The 27,045-nt window shown below is 36.5% G+C and overlaps 1 protein-coding gene across 2 annotated transcripts in view; it reads left to right on the plus strand.

Moving 5' to 3' along the window:
* The window catches only part of LOC103041141 (AT-rich interactive domain-containing protein 1B), a 330,051-nt gene extending 303,078 nt beyond the window's left edge, over positions 1-26,973 (plus strand). The window contains exons 10-21 of one of the 2 annotated variants that reach the window (XM_022673204.2): positions 1,293-1,396; positions 3,566-3,706; positions 5,355-5,564; positions 6,346-6,544; positions 14,084-14,222; positions 17,014-17,180; positions 18,714-18,861; positions 19,383-19,502; positions 20,711-20,783; positions 21,415-22,174; positions 22,977-23,107; positions 23,514-26,973. In XM_022673204.2, coding sequence (XP_022528925.2) covers positions 1,293-1,396; positions 3,566-3,706; positions 5,355-5,564; positions 6,346-6,544; positions 14,084-14,222; positions 17,014-17,180; positions 18,714-18,861; positions 19,383-19,502; positions 20,711-20,783; positions 21,415-22,174; positions 22,977-23,107; positions 23,514-25,298 — 3,977 coding nt within the window. In that variant the 3' untranslated portion in view covers positions 25,299-26,973. The remainder of the gene's footprint in view (positions 1-1,292; positions 1,397-3,565; positions 3,707-5,354; positions 5,565-6,345; positions 6,545-14,083; positions 14,223-17,013; positions 17,181-18,713; positions 18,862-19,382; positions 19,503-20,710; positions 20,784-21,414; positions 22,175-22,976; positions 23,108-23,513) is intronic. The other variant, XM_022673205.2, reaches the window with a different exon arrangement.
* The last annotated feature ends 72 nt before the right edge of the window (positions 26,974-27,045 follow it).

The raw sequence follows: 27,045 nt of genomic DNA on the forward strand, positions 1-27,045 counted from the left end.
GATTGAGCAGTGTTGCAGTAAGTCTACTCGTAGTTCCTGTTCTCCAGCTACCACTGCTGCTGATACCTTGTTTTCAGTCTTTGAACCATCAGTATAAATGAAAAGGTGGGACGGGAATTTTCCTTTAATGTCCATGAACTGGATAGGTGTCTGATTTCTTTCCACTAGCGAGGTCTACAAATACACTGGGTCTTTTGAGGGTCCATGGTGGAATGGAGTTGTAAGACGTCTGTGCTATATCCATGAGGTCTATTTCAAGTTCCCTCAGTTGCTGTCGAATACGGAGTCCAAGCGGTTGTATATGGGTTGGTTTGGCATCGTATAGTGTAGTGTATGATGGGCTGAAAGTAGATGTATACGCCGAGTTTTGTTGGTTGGCTTTCAGCTTGAAAACATATTGAAGGACTAATCTCAATCGTCTGTGTTCCAAACATGGTTCACGGGCTTCCACGTACAGGCTTTGAATGGGAGAGGTTCGATAAGCGCCCAGGGCTAGCCTGATGCCTTGGTGATGTACTGTATTTAGACTGTTAAGATAGGACTTCCTGGCAGCCCCATAGATAATACTTCCATAGTCGAGTTTTGTTCTGACAATGGTCCTGTACATTTGTATAAGGGTGTGGAATTCTGATCCCCATTTGGTTCTGGTCAGAACTTTAATTATAGATAATCTCTTCATGCATTCCTTTTTAACTTTGCTTATGTGCGGGATGAAGGTCAGTTTACTATCCAGGGTTATCCAGGGAATTTTATTTCCTTCTCAACCTTGATGGAATCCCCTTGAAGATGGAGTTCTGGCTCGGGGTGAGCTGACCGTAGCTTGCAGAAGTGAACACATGTTGTTTTGCTCTTGGAGAACTTGAAACCGTTAGTAACTGACCACTGGTGAACCTGTGAAGGTGTGAAAAACGTTCCTCTTTAGATTTGCTTTTTACTAGTTCTGTTCCCCTTATACTTAATTATTTTATTTATTGATTTTTTTAAATGCTTGTGCTGTTTTTATCCTTATTTTATAATTTTTGTTTAAATATATTTTATTTTATATTTTAATGTCTTATTTCCTACTATTTTATGAAATTGTTACTTTTTAATTTTATATTACTTTTACATTTTGCTGATTTATTTAATTTTATTGTGAAGCACCTTGAGCTGCATTTTTATGTATGAAAGGTGCTATATAAAAAAAGTGTATTATTATTATTGTTATTATTATTATTATTATTATTATTATTATTATTATTATTATTATTATCTGATTTTTTTTTTATTTTTATGAATGATCTTCTCTGCAGGACCTATGGGTGAAAGTGGAGAGGTCTTATTGGTTGCTGAGTCCAAGCAGAAGTCCATCAGTAAAGAAGAAGGCATCGCCCCTGCTGACCCCAGCAAAGCAAAGGTAAAGACTAACCCAGTGCATTTCAGTGTTCACTTCTTCAACTTCTTTATAATGCGTAAAAAAATGCATAGTCCCTGAAAAAAACACTTATTATACAGTAAAAAAGAGAAAGTGGGCCTTTTTCACCCTCTTTTCTGTAAGAATTTATTATATTTGTTCTTAAAATTAGCTAACAAAAATGACAAAAGGTCTACGTAAGATTCAGGATGTGTTTTAAAGCACAGAATTATTCACAGCTCTGCTCTTATAATAATGGATCCTATTGTATTCATAAACTGAACAAATCCCCAATACTCTAACAATGGTGAGTGTCAGAATCTTTAAAGTGGATTTTGGGAAGAAAATTATTGTTATGAATGATTGAATAGGTGAATAAGGCCTATTGTTAGTTTTGTTAAAATAATCAAAAATATGCCTTTCAGTGTTAGAATTCCTGGTCACTGTTCAATGTATTTAAATTGTTTATATAAATAAATAAATACATGTTTTTTTTATTGACAGTGATGATGTTCTAACTGTGTTTTAGAAGCTTTATTAATCAAGCATCCTAATGGAGTTACTGAGCATGCATTTAGAGTAGTTTATTTTTCCTCACGCTTTTTTTCCCCATATATATATTTTTATGCTGTGATTAATATTTATGCCTGATAATATTTGCTTGCTTTATTTTGCCTACAGCTCTTTTGTGCTGCTTGATGTTTTGGCTAAAGAATAAAATGCTTCTTCTTCTTTTTTCTCTTGCAATGCGAGCATAAGTACACGCGTACACACTAACTCTTACAGAGACATGTAGATTATAGCTCTGTATCAGTTCTCTATTCTCTTTCAGACTTTTGTTTTTCTTCTTTTCTTCATTTGGTACAGCAGCGTCTCCTTGTAGCTGATAATAGCAGTTAGTGTTGAATTATTTAGGCTGTCAGGAATGCCTGAAAGACCCCCGGAGTGAGGATGATATGAGAGGAAGAACATGCCCAGGCCATGCTCTGAGAAATTTGGAAGAGGAAGAAAAGGAAACAGAGGGAAAACAGAGCGAGAGCTTTTGCTGACTTTAGCAGTCTGTCAGAAACACACTGCTCTGTCCAGAACACTGACATCACCTAAACACCATCCCTCTCTCTCTCTGTCTCTCTCTCTCTCTCTCTCTCTCTCTCTCTTTCCAGATCATTCATCTTTCTTTATCTTTCTTCATTCTTCTCCATCTCTCTCTCTCTCTCTTTCCAGATCATTCATCTTTCTTCATCTTTCTCCATATCTCTCTCTCTCTCTGTCTCTCTCTCTCTTTTTCCAGATCATTCATCTTTCTCCATCTCTCTCTCTCCCTCTCTCTCTCTCTCTCTTTCCAAATCATTCATCTTTCTCCATCTTTCTCCATCTCTCTCTCTGTCTCTCTCACTCTATCGCTCTCTCTCTCCTTCCAGATCATTCATCTTTCTCCATCCTTCTCCATCTCTCTCTCTCTCTCTCTCTCGCTTTCTTTCCAGATCATTCAAGCAATTGTCCCAATATGTTTGTATTTTTCTCTCTTTTCTTTGCTCTCCATCTCACTCTCTCTCTCTATTTCTCTTTTACCCCTCTTTCTTTTTGCTCTCTGTATTACTCTCTCTGTCTGTCTTTCTCTCTCTCTCTCTCTCTCTCTCTCTCTTTTGTCTTTCCAGATCATTTGTCTTTCTTCATCTCTCCCTCTATCTCTCTCTCTTACTCCTCTTTCTTCTCTCCCTTTTCCAGATCATTCATATCTATCTTACTTACATGCATTATACTCTCTCTTTCTCTTCTTTTATAGTTATCATCCCAGCTAACATTTTTTTGGTTAGTAGAACAGTAGTAGTGATGCAAAAGCTTAAATTGGCCTTATTGCTTTTGTTAATGAATGCATGCAATCATCTTTTTACAACAATGCTTCAGTATCTAGTAGAAAGCCTTCTCTGGACAATAAAGAATATTACTCCAACAGGAGCAGGATGAACTCTTTTTATTACCCTTGATTTCAGAAGAAACAAAGAATGAACAAGTGTACCAATACTTTTGTCCATATAGTGTATCTACATGTATATTTTAATACAGGGACATTTAATACAGTAGAATAAAAGTGTATAAAACAATTTTCCAGTTGATTCTCTCTCTCTCTTTCTCTCTCTCTCTCTCTCTCTCTCTCTCTCTCTTTTGCAGGACGGTTATAACTCTCAGTGTGCGTCCCAGCCCCCCACCCCCTCTCCGCTGTCCCCGAGCCCGGCCAGCCTGTCCTCCTACCACGGGGATGACAGTGACAGCATCAGCAGTCCAGCCTGGCCCAAAACTCCCTCCAGTCCTGTAAGCAGTTCACTGTAATCACAGCAGAACTGGGTCACACTGAACCGTCCCTCAGAGAGCAGAATAATACCGTTATTCCTCTTCTCAGTCCTTCCTTTAATCATGGACCTGTTCACACCTGGTCACTTCATCTGTAGACTTATATCTGGATGAGGCCAAGCCACCAAGTCATTTAGTCTCTGTTCACACCCGACACTAACATGCATCCTGGCTGATCTGATCATAAATGGCCAGCATTCGGAGGTGTGAATGGGATTTTGAGAGTGCAGCCCAAGTATCCATCATAAATCGATCACTCAAACCACATTCAGAGGTGATCAGACACACTTTATGACCACATTAATTTTGTAGTGTTAATGCCAAAGCATCTCAATGCATCCCGACAGCAAAACCCCGCCCATATTAACCACGTCACCATCCCTGCTGGAACAACTACGATACCCCACCATCCACCATCCATACGAGTTAGCTGAGCACACAACAGTAACAAGCTAATGGATAGAGTTTATACCAGTGGCTATGGTGCACAAGCAAAACACAGTGTTCCACAAGTTCTTATCTTTGTCTAGACATTATTGGCCAAACTTTAGTCTTGACATTTTTTAACTCTTGTGTGGTGTTTTCGGGTCTGTGGAACCCGTTTTCATTTTTCATCAAATGATACTAAAAAATATTTTTTCTAACTGAAACTCATTGGCATTGGCTCATTTTTTGTGAAAAACATATATCAAAACACATTTTCAATAAACACACACTGTACCCCCCCCCCCCCCCCACCATTTATATTACATACAGTATGTTTGGCCAAGGGCTAATAAACATTGCTTCATTTGTAAATTTGAAACTAAACAAATTTTCTACTCATATCTTGAGTTTAATTCATTTTCTTTTACATTTTATTAAATAACTAATAAAAAAAAGAGTAGCACTTTTTGAAAGAAATAATAATATAATAATATAAGAAAGGTAAAGGGCAAATATTAACCATGTAAGCTGTTTATATTGCTTGCAATTTAGGTGAAGCAAGCATGTGTAAAGCATTTTAATGTAGAATTGCTTAATTTTGCTGAATTAAATACAAGTAACAAAGTAAATGAGTAACAAAAATATGAACACCACACAAGGGTTAAAAGCAAAGGTTTTTGGCTTTATTTAATTTCTAACAGAAGCATATTATAAAATCATACGTTAAAAAAACACATGTATATAAAATATAATTTGTTTCCAGGGCTTCTTACGTAAATTGTTTTTTTTTTTATTCAAATATAGTGCATTAATGTCCATAAAAACGGATCTGTACTACTAAAATCTTAATCTTAATAAAAAACACAAAAGTTGTGTAGTTCTATTTTCAATGAATGTTACATTAATGCAATTAATGATCTCTTCTTGTTTGTTTTGTTTTACTAAAGCCAATTGTGAGGTATTTTTATTTGTCTATTTGACAAAAATAATTGTAATAAAATTTATAATATTATGAATAATGCTATGAAAAGTATTAATCAGTTTTAAATTTAATCCTGATCTTTGACTGCAACATTTTTAAACTCTTTAACTTGATGGACATTAATGCTTCTAAAAATGCATAACAGGTGTTTGTTAAATTAGTAAATCATTGCCCTGTTTTTATACTTTGTATCTCCATCAGAAGCCTGGTTCTGCCACACTGACCAATGAGAAGGTCTTGCGACTGTATGAGATGGGAGGAGAGCCGGAGAGGAAGAGCTGGGTGGACCGTTACCTGTCCTTTATGGAGGAGAGAGGCACACCTGTACCTCACCTGCCAGCTGTGGGCAAGAAAGCCCTGGACCTCTGCAAGCTGTACATGACTGTCAAAGACATGGGCGGCTTGGCTATGGTAAATTTTCTTATTACTGTGTATAACTGTACTGTTTTTTAGGACCTGTTTTATAAAAACACATTTGTTTCTTTGTTTCCTTGAATTGATGTAATGTCAAAAATGTTCATTAAGCTTATATTTGAAAATTAAAATGCAAAATCTATTTGAATGTACTGATTTTGTGATGTAACTATTAATACTAATAATTGAATAATTGTTAGTTATAAAATTGTAAAGCTCAGTTATAAATAGTGTTCTAATCTATACCTTTTTGTAATTGGGTTATGTGGTAAAAAAAAAATCATAATATTTAAATACATTTTGCAATACATTTTTACTATGTTTTGACACAGACAAAAAATGCATAATTAGCAGATTTTAAAATTAATATTCAAGATCTACCCTGTACTTATTACACAGATTTTTTTTATTGATAATTTCATCCACAATTTAGCCAATTAATCAGGAATAATATTATAGTGTTATAGCAATACATACAATTGTTTAAACACTGATATTTTTATGATATGCCCAAAAATTATACTGTGTATTACAATAACAATATTTGTCACATTTAAATTTAATATGGTTTATTATTGCCCACCTCTGTAATTTACATAAATGTATCAGAATAAAGAGTAGTTGGAAGATAAACCCATACATACATACACACATACAAAAATAAACCCATACAAATTTCACAGTTGAAAAACAAAAATAGTATATTGGCCCTTTAAATAGTCCTCAGGTAATGGATGCAGTTCAGATGTAACGTCTCACTGTCTGCTCCCTCTGACAGGTCAATAAGAATAAGAAATGGCGTGAGCTGTCCTCCACACTGAGCATGGGCACCTCCAGCACCTCCGCCAGCTCTCTGAAGAAGCACTACATCCAGTACCTGTTTGCCTACGAGTGCAAAGTAGAGAGAGGAGAAGAACCTCCACCCGACCCAAATACAGACAACAAGAAACAAGCCAAGATCCAGCCTCCATCACCCGGTGAGTGACTGAAGGGTTTTGTTTGCAGTTTTTAGCATTATCCGGATGGGATTAGTTTCTTAGGAGAATGTCTGTGTAAAATATTTCACACTTCTACTCAGTAATAAAACTCCTGCATCCAGACTGCAATTTAAAAAACAGGAGGAACAGTGAATTTTTTGGCTTTCTTGGTCACATGACATCGCGTTCAGTAGCTCCTCCATTTCCACTCACTGTTGTGTTTACGTGAATCTCTGTGGAAACGCGAGCCCAAAGTGTAATTATGCTCTGTGGCAGTGGACAAATAGCTATATTAATAAACGTGAGGCAACGAAACTCAGAGATGTGCGTCCGGACAGGACTAAAATTACTGGAGGACCAAGAAGAAAAACAGTAGGTAATTCAGCCTGTAATTTTTCTTAGATGACGTCTGAAAAAAAAAGAACACATACATGGTCGTTCCAGACGGAAATAAAATCACAGAGGACCCCCCAATAAAAGAGAACATTACTCCAAGACCCCCTGAGAAACTAATCCCCTCCACATAGGGTTTAAGAGCGTTTTCACGTCTGTAATTCTGTACTAAAGTGTTTTATTGTATACTGCACATTTATTATTTTATTATTAGTTTTAGTTTCACATTTCAGCATTTGCAGTTTAGCAACTGAGCTGACTAAATAACTTTGCTGCATCTTGCCTTCATCACCTACGTGGGCGGAGTCTCCCTATACTTGACACAGGTTAATCTACAGTTACAGTAGATACAGACTCACAAGTGAAACTGTATTTTTACTCATGTTTTTACCACTTGTCAAGCGTGCAGGCAACAGGGAATCATATTTCTGCGCAACACCTGTTCCTTTTCTTCTTCTGTTGCTTAATGAGGTTTAATAGCCCGCCTCAGTGCCTTTACTAACAGGTTTAGAGTTCTGTTTCAGGCTGAGAGAAACTCTTTTATTTGGACCAAATTTTAGTCTGTGGTTCTGGTTCGTTGTTCATAGTTCACACATGCTACTTTTACAAGTTACATAGCAACTTGTCTTGCTAGGTGTAAAAGCAACCTAAGGGGCTAAATAAGCAATATAATAAAGCTTATTTAAAGTGTAAAGCTTGTTTTTGACTTTCTTTTTTTCATTCTGGAGAAAAAAAATTATGCAAGGGACTATATTATGATGCTTTTTAATTACTGACAATATGACTCCGGAAATAGGCACCCAGATCTGCCTCCTAGAGCTGTGGTTTTCTGTTTTTTAGTATTTTAGCTTTGTGTTTACATATATACAGAGGTGGGAAGATCAGCCTAAACCTAGACTAAAATAACTGTATTCTGTAGTAGACACAGTACTGTAGCTTTTTAAAAAATACAACTTGATCATAACTACAACAGACTGTTTACTGAACTGCAGTGGAACATCACATTACATCAGTTATCTACTACTGTAGCAAAAGATGGAACATAGTTTTTAATTTATGTCTACCCCCAGTTTAAAGTCACCATTTTCAGATATTCACTTGGCTTGAACTGCTTAAATGGCATAAAAAACTAAAATGTTTGAAGAGTATCGTATAGCAGTTTAAATTGCTTATCTTCATAAGATAAAATCATTTATTAATTCCACATTAAGGAAATATGCAGTGTGATAGCAGAACAGGAGTGTCAGGAAATATACAAACAATACAGCTCTGGAAAAAAAATAAGAGAGCACTTAAAAATGATGAGTTTCTTTGATTTTACCAAATTGAAAACCTCTGGAATATAATCAAGAGAAAGACGGATGATCACAAGCCATCAAACCAAACTGAACTGCTTGAATTTTTAAACCAGAAGTGGCACAAATTCATCCAAAAGCAGCGTGTAAGACTGGTGGAGGAGAACATGCCAAGATGCATGAGAACTGTGATTAAAAACCAGGGTTATTCCACCAAATATTGATTTTTGAACTTTATGAATATGAACTTGTTTTCTTTGCATTACTTAGTAGAAATGTTGTCCGTAGTTTATAGAATAAAACAACAATGTTCATTTTACTCAAACATATACCTATAAATAGCAAAATCAGAGGAACTGATTCAGAAACTGAAGTGGTCTCTTATTTTTTTTCCAGAGCTATATATTAAGAGATTAAAAAATACAAAAAAATATGAATCTAGAAAACTAAGATTAGAGGAAATGTGGAAAACAGTGACCAGTGATAACTAAGAGGGCTTAAGCCTCATTCTGATATACATAATCATTAAAACTATCACATGTTTCTTCTAGTATTGCAAACATCATAGCACCAAATGACTTTAATTGCATGTAAAACCTGGACTGATTCAGCAGTTTTGCTGCATTCAGTATCAAGTCTTCTGAGGGAGCAGGATCCTGTCTGATTCATGGTGGATCAGATCTTTGTTTTAGTTCACTGAACAGGGAAACAGAATGTGAAGGAATCGTAATGTAAGAGGTTGTGCTGTGTACGAGTGTAACTGCTTGCCCTTTGTTAGCGCTGTGGCATTTCTACTTCTGCCGTACATGAGAAGCCTCGGTGCTTCTGGCTGTGTGCAGCTCAGCTGATAGGTGATGATGTCGTGGGGTTGCCTAGCACCCATGGGAGGAAGAGGGGTGGTGGTGGGATTCCCTTAAGGAAGATTAATGGGGATGTAATATGAGATATAAACAAGCATGACCTTCAGTCAACCCCAATTCAGCGTCCGGGCATGAGCTCAGCAGCACGTCCTGTATCCTTAGCGTCGTCTCAAACACCCTCATCATCACTGTGATCATCATCATCATCATCACTATCATCATCATTGTCAACATCAAGTTGTCTACCCCCCCTTTACACCCCCACACTCCCTCCCTGGAGTACAGCAGTGTAAAGGTCACCGCAGTTCACCTGGGCCTGGCGTCCTCTCCCTCCCTGCGTCATGACTTGGAATTGGACAGAATGTGGCAGAGAAATTCCCGCGGTCTTAACCTTGCATAACCCTTCTGTTGTTTACGTTTGGAGACTTCCACGTGTAGCCGCGGGCAACAGAGCACAGAGAGAGAGAGAGAGAGAGGGAGAGTGTAATAGAGAGAGAGAGAGAGAGAGAGAGAGAGAGAGATGCTGGAGAGGGAGGATTTCCCGATCTCGCTGCTTCTCTCCAAGGATGAATCGTAGCGCTGCATATGCTTTCTGTTATTTCCCTGCTCTGCTGCCTCACTGGCTTCTAATGAGGAGGCGCTTGCTAATTGTTTAATTATTCAGAACTGAAATGAATTTTTAAGCCGTCCGTGGTTTATTTTAGTCCTGCTTCAGAAGTTTAAAGCACACAGAAAGGCCACACGCTGCTGTTTTCTTTCGTATTCTGTTGTACTCTGTTGTTCACTTGCCTGTTTGATATCCTTGGTGACCTGTCATCTCGGTAAAGCTGGATATTTTATTGTCTTTCCTAGACGTCATTTTTTTATACATTGCTTATTTCTATCATGCACTATATAGGGACATACAGTGGCATGAAAAAGTTTGGGCACCCCTGATAATTTTCATGATTTTCCTTTATTTTCCTTCATTGGTTGTTCGTATCAATTGAATTTAAATATATCATATAGCAGACGAACACAGTGATATTTGAGAAGTGAAATGAAGTTTATAGGATTTACAGAAAGTGTGCAATAATTCTAAATTAGGCAGGTGCATAAAGTTGTTATTATTATTAGGAGAAAGGGTTAAGGTGCCAATTGCAAGTTTTTCCCTTTTTTTTGCATCTTCTCTGAAAAGTGGCAACATGGGAGCCTCAAAACCACTCTCAAATGACCTGAAAACAAATATACCACTGTAATTGTACAGTAGGTGTCTAATATTTAATTTGAGGATTTGGAGTAATTTCTGTTGCATACAATTTTTTTTTTATGTTTGATATTAAAGTAGTAACCAAGTGACAGTACTTGAAGTTAGACTGCAGTAGTTACACAGAATTATATAAGCACATGCAAATCAGTTAATCAGTAATACCACCCCCCTGCTAACGTCTTAAAATTCAGCCAATCTGCTCTCCCTCCTGCCCCACCTTTTTCAAGCTGGGGGTGGAGTTAGCCATCAATGGATTTAGTGCCCTTTAATAAACAAAAACATGGCAAATTATACTAAAGATAGAAGATCCCAATGGCTAAAGAAATTCAGTTAGACTCCTATAAATGTATATCCCTTTCTGAAATCAACAGAGAAACCTTTTCCCATAATTCAAATATTTTTATGGTAAAGATACCATTTACTGAATGTTCCAAATAGCATTTTATTTAGAACATATGTACTAACCTTACTCAACATTGCTCCAACTATTAAATACCCTGTATTTACTACAGGTGCATCTCAAAATGTTTGAATATAATTGTAATGTTACTTTATTTTAGTAATTCAATGTGAAACTTAAATATTATATAGATGTATTACACACAGAGTGATCTATTTTAAGCTTTTTTATAAATTTTTTTGAAGCTATTTATTTTATTGTTGATCATTATGGCTTACAGCCCATTAAAAGCCCATTAAAAGCCCATCACAATTTCGTTCCACCTCATGTACCACATGTGATGCGAATGACAATAAAATCTCCTTGAATCCTAAAACCCAAAAGTCAGTATCTCAGAATATTTTAATATTATATAAAGACCGATTGGTACTTTTGGCATTGTGGGCTATGTTCCAAATCCTGCTGGAAAATGAAATCTGCATCTCCATAAAAGTTGTCAGCAGAGGGAAGCATAAAGCATTGTATGATTTTCCAGAGGACCAACACCAGCAGATGACATGTCTCTCCAACCCATCACTGATTGGTGGAAACTTCACACTAGACCTCAAGCAGTTTGGACTGTGTGTCTCTCCACTCTTCCTCCAGACTCTGCTCCCTTGATTTCCAAATGAAATGTAAAATTTACTGATGATCAGTGATGGTTTAGAGAGACATGTCATCTGCTGGTGTTGATCCACTGTGTTATATGAAGTCCAAAGTCAGTGCAGTTTTGTTTTCCTGCAAAATCTTCTAGCACTTTATGCGTCCCTATGCTGACAACATTTATTAAGATGTTGAATTTCATTTTCCTTGGCACACTGCCCACACCGTCAAAAATATCAATTGATCTAATATAATATTTTTTGATATAATATTTTTTGATATAATATTTTTTTAAAGTACTGAATTTTGGTTCAGTTTTCATTAGCTGAATGCAGTAATTATCAACAATAAAATAAATAAAGATCCTTATAGATCACTCTTTGTGTAGATCATTTATATAATATGACTTTTTTTTAATGATATTCAAATTTTTTGAGATGCACCTGTAAACCGAATTGTTTTAAAAACAATTAAACTTATTGTACTGTTAATAACCCTCACATCTCTGTATTAAAGTGAGTGAAATCTGTTTGTTGTTGTTGTGTTTTGTTACTCGCCCGTGTTCATTTTTGCTTTATAGTGTAGAACATGTCACTCATTTCAGTGAATCCTGGATCTTCACCCAGAGGACGAGCTCTCGTAGGAAATGTATTTCCGACACACGGCTGTGGCGCTACATTTTTACACACCTGTCTAGAGCAGAACCAGCTTTATCTCTCCCCGCTGACTGTAAACCCTCCACTGCTGCTCCTCACTGAGTTTACAACGCCAAACCTGCAGGAGAAAAAACAGACACACACACACAGAAATCTTCAAGAAGCTGCCAAAAACAGAACAGCCCAAGTTCCTCACACTCTGGCAGGCTATTCCCACAGCGATGCCTTCCTCCCCGCTCATCCTCGCTCGCTCAATCCCCCCCTTCCTCACTCTCATCCTTCCAAAACGGTCCCAGCGTTCCCTGCTGTACAGCACTGCACTTGAAGGACAAACCGGCCGCTCTTCACTCAGCTGAAGATCCCCAGACACCAGCGTGGTCCCACAAGCCTGCCCACCTTATATATATATAGCCTTTATTCCACATTCAGAATCAATCCAGTGCTCTCACTCCCTCATGTTTAATATTCATTCTACACACAAATCTGTCCTTCGTATAAATTTAACAAAATGATATGATGAAATAGATGATCATAAGGATGTGTGAATACATGCATATAGACCAATTCCTGATAGTGTGAGTGTTTGTGCAGTCAAATGGCAAAACACTCATATATCACGGTACACAATAGCACGCTGGGTTAACCCTGTTGTGTGTATACATATATATATATATATATATATATATATGTACATTTGTTTTACAGTTTTGAGTACTATTTATCAAGTTCTGTTTTGTAATGATAGTCATTATACTATACAATGATAAAATAATTATCCTGTCAAAGCATAATGATAGAACATTAGTGTTAATAGTATAGTAGTAGCAATAGGTAGTTTTGATAATAGTACTAGTAACAGTAGGAGTTAGTGGAGTAGCAATAATAGTAGTGGTAAATTGTTTGAAACAATAGTAATAATAGTAATATAGTATCAGTAAGAATTGTTGTAGCAGCAATAGTAATAGTATATTATTATAAGTAGTAGTAATAGTTATAGTTATCGTAGTAATCTCATTAATATTAGCAGTAGTAAAATGGTAGTAATAAGTATTCATAAGTAGTAACAAAATAAGTACTCATTGTAGTAGCGGTAATACTATACTATACTAATACTAATACTAATACTATAAATAGTATAATACTACAATATTCATAGTATTATTAGTAGTAAAAGCTATAGTAGTAGTAGTAATCTTAGTACTACTAAGAAGTAGTAATTGTAATAGTAGTAATAATAGTGATAGTAATAGTTGTAATAGCAATAATAATAGTGACTGTAATAGTAATTGTAGACGTTGTAGTATTAGTAATAATGGTGAAAGTAGTTTACTATACTAATACTAATACAGTAATACTATAATATTATAATATTCATAGTATTAGTTGTAGTAATAGCTATAGTAGTAATAGTAATCTTTGTACTTCTAAGAAGTAGTAATAGTAATAGTAATAGTAGTAATAAAAGTGATAGTAATAGTTTTAATGGTATTGATAACAGTGGCTGTAATACTAATAGTAGAATTTATTAGTAGTAGTAATAGTAGTAATGATAGTAGTAAAAGTGATAGAATAGTTGTAATAATAGTGATAGTAATAGTTTTATTGGTAGTAATGGTAATACAGTCTGTAATAGTAATAGTAGAAGTTAGTAGTAGTAATAGTAGCGGTAATAGTATAACAGTAGTGTAGCAGTGTTCTCTGTAATGTGTATTTGCTAAGCTGTAGAGGTAGTTTGTGTCTGTGTGTGTGTGTGAGTGTGTGAGCGTTTATAGTTTTTTATTGTCATGCTGTCAGAATTCTGACGCGTCTTTGTGAAAGTCGTTCTTTTCTGCGTCTTTCAGGCTGTTTTGTTTATCCTATTGAGATGACCTTGACAATTACTTGCTCTGTTGTAGAAAACGGTCCTGTGCGCTGTCTTGTCTCTTACCTTGTCTTCCTCTTTATCACATCCAGTCTGAAAACTGAAGGATCTGAACTGTGTTTTTCTCTCTTTTTTTTTCTTCTCTCTCTCTGTCTTTTCCTGCTTTTCTCTTTTCTATCTCAGCTAACTCCGGATCTCTGCAGGGTCCTCAGACGCCTCAGTCTACAGGCAGCAGCTCCATGCCTGAAATGCCCAATGAGCTTAAACCCCCCACTCCGGCCACCACGCCACAGGGACAGGTCAACAGCATGCTGAACAACAGGTGAACAGCATGTACTACTTCATTATCAGTTTCACCTTTACTGTACCAATGTCATTAATGAGAAAGATATGGTCAGATGCATGATAATGTTACATGTTGACACCAGCCTAGCTTACAAACTATAAAAATAAAAAATATAGATTAATATTTTCACTGTTATGCATAAAAATACATATATAAATGGGAGGTTTACAGAAAAAGTTAATACATTCATAACTTTATGTGGAAGGATGTTACTCCAAGGCATTTTAATGCATTTCTACAGGTCCATTTATAATGTAATTTTAGACACAAATCACAAATCTAAAATACAACTGCTAGATTCACATTCTCACAACATTTAAAAATGAAGATACAAGATTTTGCACAACAGCAACAAAAAATATATGCATTCATATCTGAATTTAAGTTATGTGCAATTATTATTATTACAGTTTTTAAAAAGAAATCTAAATAAATAATGTTACTATCTTTCAATAATGCTGCAAAATTCTATTCATTTTCTATTAAGCATTTCTTATGATCCATTCTCTATTTAATTTTTACACATTTTCACATGAAACAAAAACAGATGCAAAATTATGAAGGGAAAGAAGGGAATAAGAGAAACGTTGACATGCATGTTTTTAAGCAACATTATTAATATATAAATATATAAATATAAATGCATTCCTATGTATAAATGTAAGAATTTCACACTTTACAATATCATGTCCAAATAAAGAACATTTAACATTTAAAAATATTACTTTTTATTTTTATTTTTCTTTGGAAGTTGTCGTTTTTAAGATGCAAGGTTTTCACATGACAAAAATGGGAACTTTACAGGTAAAGAAAATACTCCTTAAATTTCGACAGAAGTCACTGTAAAGTATTTTATGAATTTTTGTTAGTAGTTATTTTAGAAAATTGCATCAAATTCCATAGAAAGTTAAAAGGTTGCTTTCTTCTAGTTGTGATACTGAAGATACAAGGTTTTAGCGTTACAGTGATGATATGCCGTCTGTACCATGTGGTATATCTGCCTCATGCAACACTCCCTCCAATCCTCTTCCTCCCTGCCTCTTATTTATTCAAGAAAATATTAATAAAAAGGGATTAGAATGAGATCTCGCATGCTGCACTAGCTGTTGCATGTTTCTGAATTGGGCTTGTTATTTGTGTTTTCAATATCGTCTGGCTCAGTTCCACTTGTTTAATCCATTTGTTTGCGCTTGGGTGAGCATCTATTATCATTCATTTATTTTCTCTAAGATGTCACACTTGCTTAACAAATAAATGTTACTGATGAATAAACTGAAGCACTCATATTATAGAAGGAACGCAGAGGGGAATGCATGCAGATCAGTTCAGCCTCATGCAATTCATCATGCATGCCAAAACACAGCCCATATATTCATATAGCACAGCTATAGCACAGCTTTACATATTATATTACATCTTTTATCTGTAAAACAGTCAAAAACATGAGAGTAGACATAATATAAAAATATAAGAATATATTTTGTTATTGTTAAAATATATAGAATTCTATGTACACATACATTTATTAGATTTTGGATAATGTGATCATCCAGAAAAAAATCGGCTATGGCTTTACCATGTGGTGCGAACATGATTTATCTAGAAATGTATCCATTTTCCCTGGTATAATAGGAAATATGATAATATGTTATAGAAGTTCAGTCAATTATAAAGTTATCATTCAGTTATAAATATAAAATATGAATATATTCATAAATAAAAACAATTTCATATTTTTGTTCATATTTAACCACCTTTTGATCAATGACCTAATTAATGTGTGCTATATTTGTGTGGTTTCTTTTTCTGTGAATTTGCATTAATCGTAATGTATGCCCTCTGTTTAACAGGAATAATTCTATAAGTATTCAGGACCCCTTTGCAGACGGTAGTGACCCTGCCTTTCAGAAAAGAAACGTACTGAGCTCTATAAATATAAAATATGAATATATTCATAAATAAAAACAATTTCATATTTTTGTTCATATTTTGTTTAACAGGAATAATTCTATAAGTATTCAGGACCCCTTTGCAGACGGTAGTGACCCTGCCTTTCAGAAAAGAAACGTACTGAGCTCTATAAATATAAAATATGAATATATTCATAAATAAAAACAATTTCATATTTTTGTTCATATTAATTCATATTGAAATTCATAAAAAAAAAAATCGATTAAGCGTTTGAAGGGTTTTTTTATCCTGATAAATGGATTGTGGCCTTACAATGTGGTGCAACCATTTTTTGCCACCGTGCTGAAATTCCTAAACATAATTAGGGTTTCTTCAGTGTTCTTAGTAAAGTGTGTTAAGAAAAGTGTTGCATTATTTAAACAAAAATAATATTTTCATTATATAATGTTTTAGTCACCTTGTAAACTATATATATATATATATATATATATATATATATATATATATATATATATATATATATATAACATACATATATGTCCTGTAAATGACATAAAACTGAAATTAAAATACATATTTTAATCATAGAAGGGAGATTTGTTATGTTACATTGTATGTATTTACTTTAAAATACAGAAAATGATAAGTAACTAGTGTTTTGTGAAAAGCTACAGTGACTACATATATGTGTATATACATAAGGGAAATTTTACATGAAGTAAATATGTCTTAATTTTATGCATGTAAACATTTTAACCACCTTTTGATCAATGACCTAATTAATGTGTGCTATATTTGTGTGGTTTCTTTTTCTGTGAATTTGCATTAATCGTAATGTATGCCCTCTGTTTAACAGGAATAATTCTATAAGTATTCAGGACCCCTTTGCAGACGGTAGTGACCCTGCCTTTCAGAAAAGAAACGTACTGAGCTCTGGAGGCCCTTACCAAGCAGGCATGAACATGGAGCCCATGATGAGGCTGCAGTTTGAGAATAAGGACCACTATGCTGGAATGAGAAAAGGTTAGGACAGGTTTATTCATTTAATTATTATTATTTTTACACAAAAACCCTATTTTTAACTATCGAAAAAGTATTATTTCTCTTCATCCTAGAGCTGGACGAAATGACTAAAATCTCATATCTCGTTACGCTTAAAAGAAATGGTGAAATATAATATGATGCAATATGATTCAGCAATATTTGAGTGATTAATACAAAAATATGATGCTGATAAGGAATTGCCTACTGGCGATTATGTCACTCATCATTTTTTTCATGTATTAACTGAATACCCAAGGGAAGGTAGGGCAGGTGGGCAAGACTACACACTGATGGTGAGTTACGGGTGGGTGGACACACCTGTTTAACCCAAATAATGATGCAAGGAAGAAATGTTTTATTGGTTGTTTGTAACATTGTCAGCTTGCACTTTAGCGCAAAATGTTACTCGTCATTCTAGAAAACAGTTAATTACTATATAATAAAGTAGAGATATTTTTACTTACTTATTATTACAATGATATAGCGCCTTTTTGCTACTTACAGTTATATTCTACACACACCAGTGAGCCAATCGCACACAGCGTACTCTCAACTGGAAACAACCGTCACCTGGATGACTCCATCACACACAGAGTGCCAATTCATATCTAGGCATAAGAATATAGATAACATAAAAACTCCACCCAGATAGGGACTTGAACCCAGGACCTCAGCGCTGAGAGGCAAACGTGCTAACCACTAAGCCACCTGTAAAGTATACTATAAAATTACCATGAAAACATATTGTACTCTACGCTTATATATGGTTATTCAATTTATATTAAAATACTGTTACAATACATTACAAGAAATTGTCTTCAGTGCCATTTTTTTACTGTTAATTTACAGTGTAATTCTTTACAGTATATAATAAACTACTACATATCTATCTGTGCATCTAAATAGTATATATATTTATAATAAATGCAAGACAGATGCATTCTTGGTGTTTCAGTAACTCTATAAACTGCATTACATTATATTGTTTGAGGTGATGAAATAAAGGCGTCTTGTTTCTCTTTAAAATATAATGTTTGTTAATGTTGTGAGGGTCATGCCTCCAGAAACCGAATCATTAACACAGAGACAGCCCAAACATGTTCCTTTTAGGAATTAAAGCACAAACGGATGGTAACTTATGTAGAAGGTGCAATATTACTATATTATACTTTTTTAAAGATCCTGTTTAAGACAGTTTTAAATATATTTACAATATATTTACAATATATTGCAATATATTTACAATATATTGCCCAGCTCTATTTCACCCATCACTGATGAACATTTGTTTCTTAAGATTATTCTCTTTTAATCTTCTTTGTTTGTGTGTGATGTTTCATTGTGCATTATTTTGTAGTGTGTTAACTGTAGCTCTTTGTTTCCCCAGTAAATTCATCCTCTCTCGTCCTTCTGTTTTGTCTTTTCTGAGCACTGAATGATTATATTCAGGAGGATGCTGCCACCTTCTGGATGATATTCATCACCTCACTCAGTTTGATATGTTTTTCTCAGCTGCAGGTGGAGAACCATGCATGCCGGGTCAGATGCCCCCTGCTGGCATGCAGGATATCTATGGCCGGAGTTCCTCCAGTGGAGCCATGGCTGGGCTGGGTATGGGCCAGCGTTCCCAGTACCCTTATGGACCTGGATATGACCGAAGGTGAGAGACCTGCACATACGTATATTCTGACCCACAATACATCCAACAACCAGAAAACTTTTTTTGTGTGTGTGTTTTGTTAGCATTTATTTACAGAAAATGAGACATGGCTGAAATAACAAAAAAATGCAGAGCTTTCAGACCTCAAATTATGCAAAGAAAACAAGTTTAATATTCATAAAGTTTTAAGAGTTCAGAAATCAATATTTGCTGGAATAACCCTGGTGGTTTTTAATCACAGTTTTCATGCATCTTGGCATCATGTTCTCCTCCACCAGTCTTACACACTGCTTTTGAATAACTTTTGCCACTCCTGGTGCAAAATTCATGTAGTTCAGTTTGGTTTGATGGCTTGTGATCATCCATCTTCCTCGTGATTATATTCCAGAGGTTTTCAATTTGGTGAAATCAAAGAAACTCATCATTTTAAAGTGGTCTCTTATTTTTTTCCAGAGCTGTATGTTGTGAGAAGGTGTACAATTGTTATTTATATATTAATTTGTTTGACTGTTCTGTTGCAGATCAGACCATATAATGGGAATGGAAAGTAGCATGGGTCCTCCTGGTAATCAAGGCAACATGGGCCATGCCAACAATGATGGCAGCATGTATTGTCCCAATAGATACCCAAATCAACAAAGGTAAACTGTTTGTTCTAAACAGGGTTTAAATACTACCATTTATGAGATTATTTAAATAAAATAGTGTTTCCATACTCTTACAAATCCATAGCTGATTAGTAGGATCAGCTGCACTGGAAGAGCAAAATATACAGAATATACAGAAAATATGCATTGTATTGCTGAAAGACAATAAAGGCAGCACATATTGTACTAAGATCTCAGTGTACCATTAATGCGGCATCACAAATGAGTACTGACCCACCCCCAAACCATTTGTGGTTGCTAATACAGTCTAGATGGTCCTTTTTCCTCTTGGGTCTGGAGCTCATGACGTCCATTTCTTCCAAAGAAAAATCTGAAATACTGATTGGTCTGACCACAAGGCACATTTGCTGTGTAATGGTCCATCCCTGATGTTTCCAAGCAAAGAGAGGTCAACGTCACTTATGGACATGGTTAACACGAAGCTTCTGTTTTATGCATTAAAGTTTTAAGTGCCACAAAGAGAATAGAACTCAGTATTGTAGTTCTTGACAATGATTTGCCAAAGTAATCCTTTGCCCATTTGGTTTTATCAGCTATCGTTGACTTTTTATGGTTCCTAACTGGAAATCTAAGATCATGGGTGTTCAGCATAGGCAAATCCCTAATCGTTTTTCTTTGAAAAACATTGCTTTTAAACATTTCAGTACTTTTCTCACACATTTGCTGAGGTACTTATCTGCCCATCTTTGCTCCTTAAAGACTCAGGGCCCTATTTTAGTGATCTAATGGCATGATGTCAATTGCAGATTGCACAGCTGGATTTAGGAGGTGTCGGTGTGTCTTTGGTGTCGTGAGGATTCAAAAAGCATGGCTTGTACAGCTCAAAATTAGAAAAGGCATGAACTAATTATCTTAATTAATCATGGGTGTGTTTTGGGCGTAATGGGAAATAAACCAATCAGTGTTTCACTTGCCATTCCCTTTAAGAACCAAGTGCGATGTGACTTTGGCGTGTTGGTATCTTAACAGCGCTGCACTTTGTTGACGGAGTGTAGAGGAAGCAAAGAGCATTGCGACATTTAAGAGAGCCCTCAGTTGTTGCTTTTGTTAATGCTGCTTTTGTACCAAAGCATGAGTATAATCACTTGTTGATATCACCTATTTGAAATTACATCTGTTTTAGATTTTTTTAGACCACTATCCAATAATTTGATCTATAATCTATTTTTTTTTCTGTATAGACATGATGGCTATGGACAGCAGTACCCTATGCCATATGGTGTTCACCCTCCAGGAATGTACCCTCAACAACAGGTAATTGGAATTCTCATCACAACTAATCATTATTGGCGTCATGGCAAGCTTTTTACTATGATAAATTAATTATTATACCTATTAGGGGTGGGCGATATGGCCCTAAAATAATATCACAATATTTCATCGTATTTTTTGCAAAAACAATAAAAAGAAAAAAATTGGTCATATGAAGCAACAATGAATTAACAAAAAAAAAATCAAGGATACACTACTGCAACAAAATGATTATTTTTTTTTACTGCATACGATATGATATGGCAACCCCCCTAACTGAGATATAAAAAATACAATATTTTTTTCAGATTTGTAACAGAAGTCAATGATCCAGAATGTCATGATACTAATATTATTAACAATGCACTCCAAATATCTCCATATATCCAGGATTAAAGTAAAATACATGATACTGGACTATATATTTTTTCTCTAGTAGAGATATAATGGGAAATGAGAACAATGTACATTTTTCTTTGGCTAAAAACAGCAAAAAAAGGCCGTACCCTGATGTGATAATTAGAGTTGGGTGATATGGAATGATAATTCAGGGTATAAGATCGTTCACGATATTCTAAAATATCGGCTATATTTTTGCATACTGTATAATTTTACTAATTCTATCCTCTAACAGGGCTACAAGCGTCCACTTGATGGGATGTACAGTCCCCCTGCAAAGAGGCATGAAGGGGAGGTGTATGGGATGCAGTATGGAGGCCCACAGCCAGACATGTACGGGCAGTATGGAGGTAATTACCCAGATCGTCGACCAATGCAGGCTCAGTTCCCTTACCCCTACAGCCGAGACCGTCTGCAGAACGCCACCCAGGGCCCTCAGCAGCATCCAGTACAGCACAGCATGATGAGCGGGCCCCATTCATCATCCACGAGTGATGGGTCAGCACACAACATGTGGCCCTCAAGGACAGAAATGCCCTATCCTTACCATAACAGACATGGAACATCTAGCCAAGGCTCTCCATATCCAGGTATGGGGAGGGTTGATGATTTGGATGGACTCAGAGTGGACAACCAGTGGCCTGGGCATCAGCGCCAATCACCCTACATGCCCAGCCATTCTAACTCCATGCCCCCACTGAGTTCACGACAGCCCCAGTCTTCCTACCAGACCTCTAACCACATCTCCCGGGACCCGAGCCCAGGCTCTTTCCAGCGCTCCATAGACGCCCACATGTCACCTAATAAGGCTGCCTTTATGCAGTCTATGAAGATGCACAAGCCAGGTATGCCAATGCCAGGTGGGTCAGGCAGTAGTGGACTCCCAGGCCAGATGCCACCCAACCTGAGGAGAGACCTCAACTATCCACTGGGGTCTGTGGAGGGCACCCAGCCTCACCTGAAACCCCGACGCAAGATGACCTCAAAAGACACTGGTAGGAAACTGCATTATAATATAATGGCAGATAAATTAGTTTAATCAATAGTTTTTTTTTTATTGATCAGATTAATCACAATCACACTCTTTTTTTATCAATACTTAAGCATGAAATATTGTATTTTTAATGTAAATTAAACAATAAAAAAGGTCAAATAGAGTTGTATTTATATAATTGATGTCAGAAATAATTAAATAAAATAATTTAAATGATGTTATTTCCCTGTATATTTGTGAGGAAGATAAAAAATAATAATGTAGTGTGGTGTGTCTTGCAAACAGACTAGAGCTTTTGTAATATAAAATCTCAGGGTAATTTTGATGTTATATAAATTAAAAATACACAGAGTATTACAATTAAAAACATCCTAGAGCAGCAGCTGTATGTGTGTGAGAGAGAGATAGAGATAGAGAGAAAGGGAGAGATGGAGGAGTAGTTATGAGTGTTAGTTATGAGATTTAATCGATATTTCAGCATAAATAAAAAGTAATCTATCTACACTCTGAACTCGACAGTAGCGACTTTACATGACATTACAGCTTTTACATTACTCAATAAAACCGCTTATATGTCACCAGGCTCTGTAAATGTGCTAGAATTATTAATGTGTGTTAAAAAGCATTTGAATGTTAGTTTACTGATAAATCTAATGTGCTACCTGTTAATTTTGACAGAGCTGGTTATCATTAAAAGTGTAAAATGTGTAAAAATAGCAGTACAGCAGGCTGGTGATCTGTGTAAATGACTGTACATTGCACTAAAACTGTGGTTTAATCTGCCTGATTTAATCTGATTTAAGGTACCCTAGAGGTCTGGCGAGTGATGATGTCACTCAAGTCTGGTCTGCTGGCTGAGAGCACATGGGCTCTGGACACCATCAACATCCTCCTGTATGATGACAGCACTGTAGCATCCTTCAACCTGGCTCAGGTATTATCAGAAGATGCCTACAAATGCCAACACCTAGCAACCACCTAGCAACACCATTGCGACTACTTAGCAACACCATATTAATTAATAGCTATACAGTAGCAACACATTTGGGACCTGCTAATAAATGACCATATTAGACACCTATTGAGCCCTTAGCAACCACCTAGCAACACCATAGCAACCAGCGAGCAGCCATTTAGCAACACCATAGCAATCCATTGGGATCCCATAGGGACCACCTAGCAACACCTTAGCAACCACCTGGGATACCATAGCAACCAGTGGGAACTAATCAAGCTGTGCAAACATTTCACATTTCATTCAGCAAATATACTTTTCTAGTTTAGTTTATTTCTCAGATTCTGAAATATTGATTTTTCCTTCTTCAAATTTTTCTTCCCAGTTGCCTGGACTCCTCGAGCTCATTGTCGAACATTTAAGAAGATGTCTGATTGAGATTTTTGGGATCCTGGAGGAATACGAGGTGGGAACCCTCGACCAGAAATCTTTGCTTTGTCCAGCAGAGGATCAGAGAGACTCAGACCCACTCTCTCCCAAGAGCCCCTGTGAACCTGAGGCTACCCCAGAGCCGGAGCAGAAAGAGTCTGTGGAGGCTACCACACCTGCTCCTTTAGGTGAAACTACCCCAAAAGAGGTGGATGATCAGAAGAAGGATGTATTGATAGAGGAGAAAGATGGAAAAGATGAGAAGGATGAACAGGGTTGCGAAAAAGAACCAGAGAGTATTACAGAGCCTTTCGAAGGCCAATCGTCAACCTCGGTACCTGAACCAAGACCTAAGCAGGCCAGCAAGTACGATAAGCTGCCGGTGAAGATCGTGCCCAAAGATGACTTTTTGGAAGACATTTCGGATGAGCTTGGCTACATGCAGGAGTTCACTAGCGGATTACTTCACTGGAAAGCAGGAGGCGGGGACTCCACGAGCCACATCGAGACTCACTTTGAGAGTCGGGAAGAGTGTACCGATAAAAAGGTTCAATATGGCTGCTCTTTAAAATCCGAGGAGGTCGAGAACGGATGCGCTGCTTGTGCAACTATAGATGATGTGCTGTGCTCCAGAGTGAGTGAAGTCTCTGAGGAAGAAAACTCTTCTACCACGTTGAACGAGGATGCATCGTACCCATTTCGTCTTCACAAGAATCCAAAGGGAATCACGTTACTGGAGGATGAGCCCCGCTGTCCGGACGAGGCTCCGTTGTCGACAGCAGCCGGCTGGCAGGACTCTCTGTCCAAGCGTTGCATATGCGTCTCCAACATCATTCGAAGTCTGTCCTTCATCCCTGGAAATGATACAGAGATGTCTAGGCATCCAGGCCTGGTGCTTGTTCTTGGTCGACTGCTCCTGTTGCATCATGAGCATCCAGAGCGGAAGAGGAGCGTCCCGACCTACGAGAAGGAGAAAGAGGAGTTCCCTAAAGAGGAGCAAGGTCTGGCTTGCAGCAGAGATGAATGGTGGTGGGACTGTTTGACAGCTTTAAGGGAAAACGCTATGGTCACGTTGGCCAACATTGCTGGGCAGTTAGACCTTTCTGTGTATCCTGAGAGTATCTGCCTTCCCATCTTGGACGGTCTACTCCACTGGATGGTGTGTCCATCAGCGGAGGCCCAGGATCCTTTCCCTTCAGCTGGATCCCATTCGCAGCTTAGCCCCAGAAGGTTAGTGCTGGAGTGTTTGTGTAAACTCAGCGTTCAGGACGGAAACGTCGACTTGATTCTGGCCACACCCCCCTTCACCCGGCAGGAGAAGCTCTTCGCCACGCTGGTGCGGCAGCTGGGAGAGCGAAAGCAGCAAGTTTACAGAGAGATGGCAGTGGTCATTCTGTCCTGTCTGGCCAGAGGAGACTGCTCTGCAGCTCGAGGCATCGCTGTGCAAAGGAGCAGCATTGGTAATCTCATAGGCTTCCTCGAGGACGGCATTGCCATGACTCAATACCACCAGAACCCGCACAGCCTCATCCACATAGGGCATTCTCCCATGGACCAGCCCAGTGTAAACATGATGTGTCGAGCTGCCAAAGCACTTCTAGAACTGGCCAAGGTGGAGGAGAACAGGCCGGAGTTCGTGCTTTATGAAAGCAGGCTACTGGACCTCGCTGTTTCCACTGTGCTCAATACTAATGTGGTGGCCCTTGTCTGTGAAGTACTCTTTCACCTCGGGAAGTCATGACAGAAGGGGGAAGGAACTGTACTCTAGAACCCTCACAAAGAACTCTAACCACACAAATCACAGATGAGGCACTTTTATATTTATATTTAAACAAAAAAAAAAGGCTGGTTTATATATGATTCTATGATTCTATGAAATAAAAATCTATATGTATAGCTTCCGTGCCCAATTAACATGTTCATTTGGGGGTTTTAGAAAATGATTTTAATACAGGTATTTAATATCGCTGTTTGAATGTTTGTCTCTTGTTTATTGTTATTATTATTATTATAATTTTTTGTTTGTTTTCGATTTAGTTACCAAAAATTAATATCTGACTTTTGGTTCAGAGGATGTTTTTTTTCTCCCGCTCTTTTTAAACTTTTGGATTTTTATAAAATGTACATGACCAGTGTTTGTGTGTTTGTTTTTGAAAGCAGATTTATTTAAGATTTGAAAATAATAATATTGTAGTAAAGCCTCTCTTGCTTTTGCTGATTTTGTTATATCCGCCTAAAAAAAAAAAAGAATGAATTGTGCAATATTATGGTGCAAACTGCCTGATCAAGGCACATCAAGGATAGATGTGATTATTATTTTTTCCATATTTATAAATGCAAATAATAACGTGTTTTGCCAGAGGGTGGCAGTATTGTATCAGTTATTAACAAAAGATTATAGACTGACTGACTCAAGACTGGCTCTTTTTTTTTGTTTGTTAGTTTTTTTTATTATTTGCCTCCTCAATGCCATATCCGTTGCAGTCATTAACAATGGATGTATGTATTAAGCACTTATTTTACATTATTTCCATTTTTTAACCTCAAGGTACTGCTGTGTATAGAGAATGTTGTTTTCTGTTGTTGCTGTTGTTGTTTTGTTTGTTTTATTCTTATCATTTCAGTTTTGTTTTCACAAACGTTGTAACTACAAAGTGATTGTAGTTTGTAAAGCTGAAATTACTGTTCTCGTTGTTACATCTATGATAATTATTGGTATGAATATTTTGTTATGGGGTGCGGTTTTCGAGCGAGGGTAGTGACTACAGTATGTTCTGTCTGTATAAAGTTTCTGTACGCTCTGTATAGTAGCTGACCACTGATCAGGCTTTGGTAATCATGTGTTGAAGTGCCATGGTCAGCATATTACATGTTAATATTACATGGATAACACGGACATGGACAGCTAATGCAAAATCGTTTTTTTTATTCTCCTGGGATCCAAATGAGCATATTTGTTATCCAAGATCATGTAGTTCAAAATAAATGATGTTGAGCAAAATCTGCAAAAAAAAAAACGACTGGAAAATGAGAACTAAACAATGATTCTATGTTTTTTTTAAAACAGCTGGAAATTAGTGATGATAAAATAATGATGATGAAAATGATGTGCATAACTGTCTTAGGTACTATAAGATTATACATATTTCCTTACTAATGATTGATTGACATCACGGTTTATGCATGCAGATTGTTTTTTTCTTAAAGATCAGAAACTAATCAGATTTTGACTTAAATATAAATTACACTGATTAGCCATAACAATCTGATTTGACAAATTGATTTTTTGGAAGCAGGAGAAATTAGCCAGTGTAAGAATTTGAACCTGTCTAAAAAAAAATCTAAAAACACAAAGGATTTTTTTTTCTGTCATTTATTTGTACTTAATTATTTCAGGATAATTACCTTTTGATTCTAGTCCCAAGATAATTTGTTTTTGAAAATAAAAAAAGCTCAGGATAATTATATTAAAATGATTATCTCAATAT

The sequence above is a fragment of the Astyanax mexicanus genome, chromosome 14 (assembly GCF_023375975.1).
Source record: "Astyanax mexicanus isolate ESR-SI-001 chromosome 14, AstMex3_surface, whole genome shotgun sequence".
NCBI classification, from domain to species: Eukaryota; Metazoa; Chordata; class Actinopteri; order Characiformes; family Acestrorhamphidae; genus Astyanax; species Astyanax mexicanus.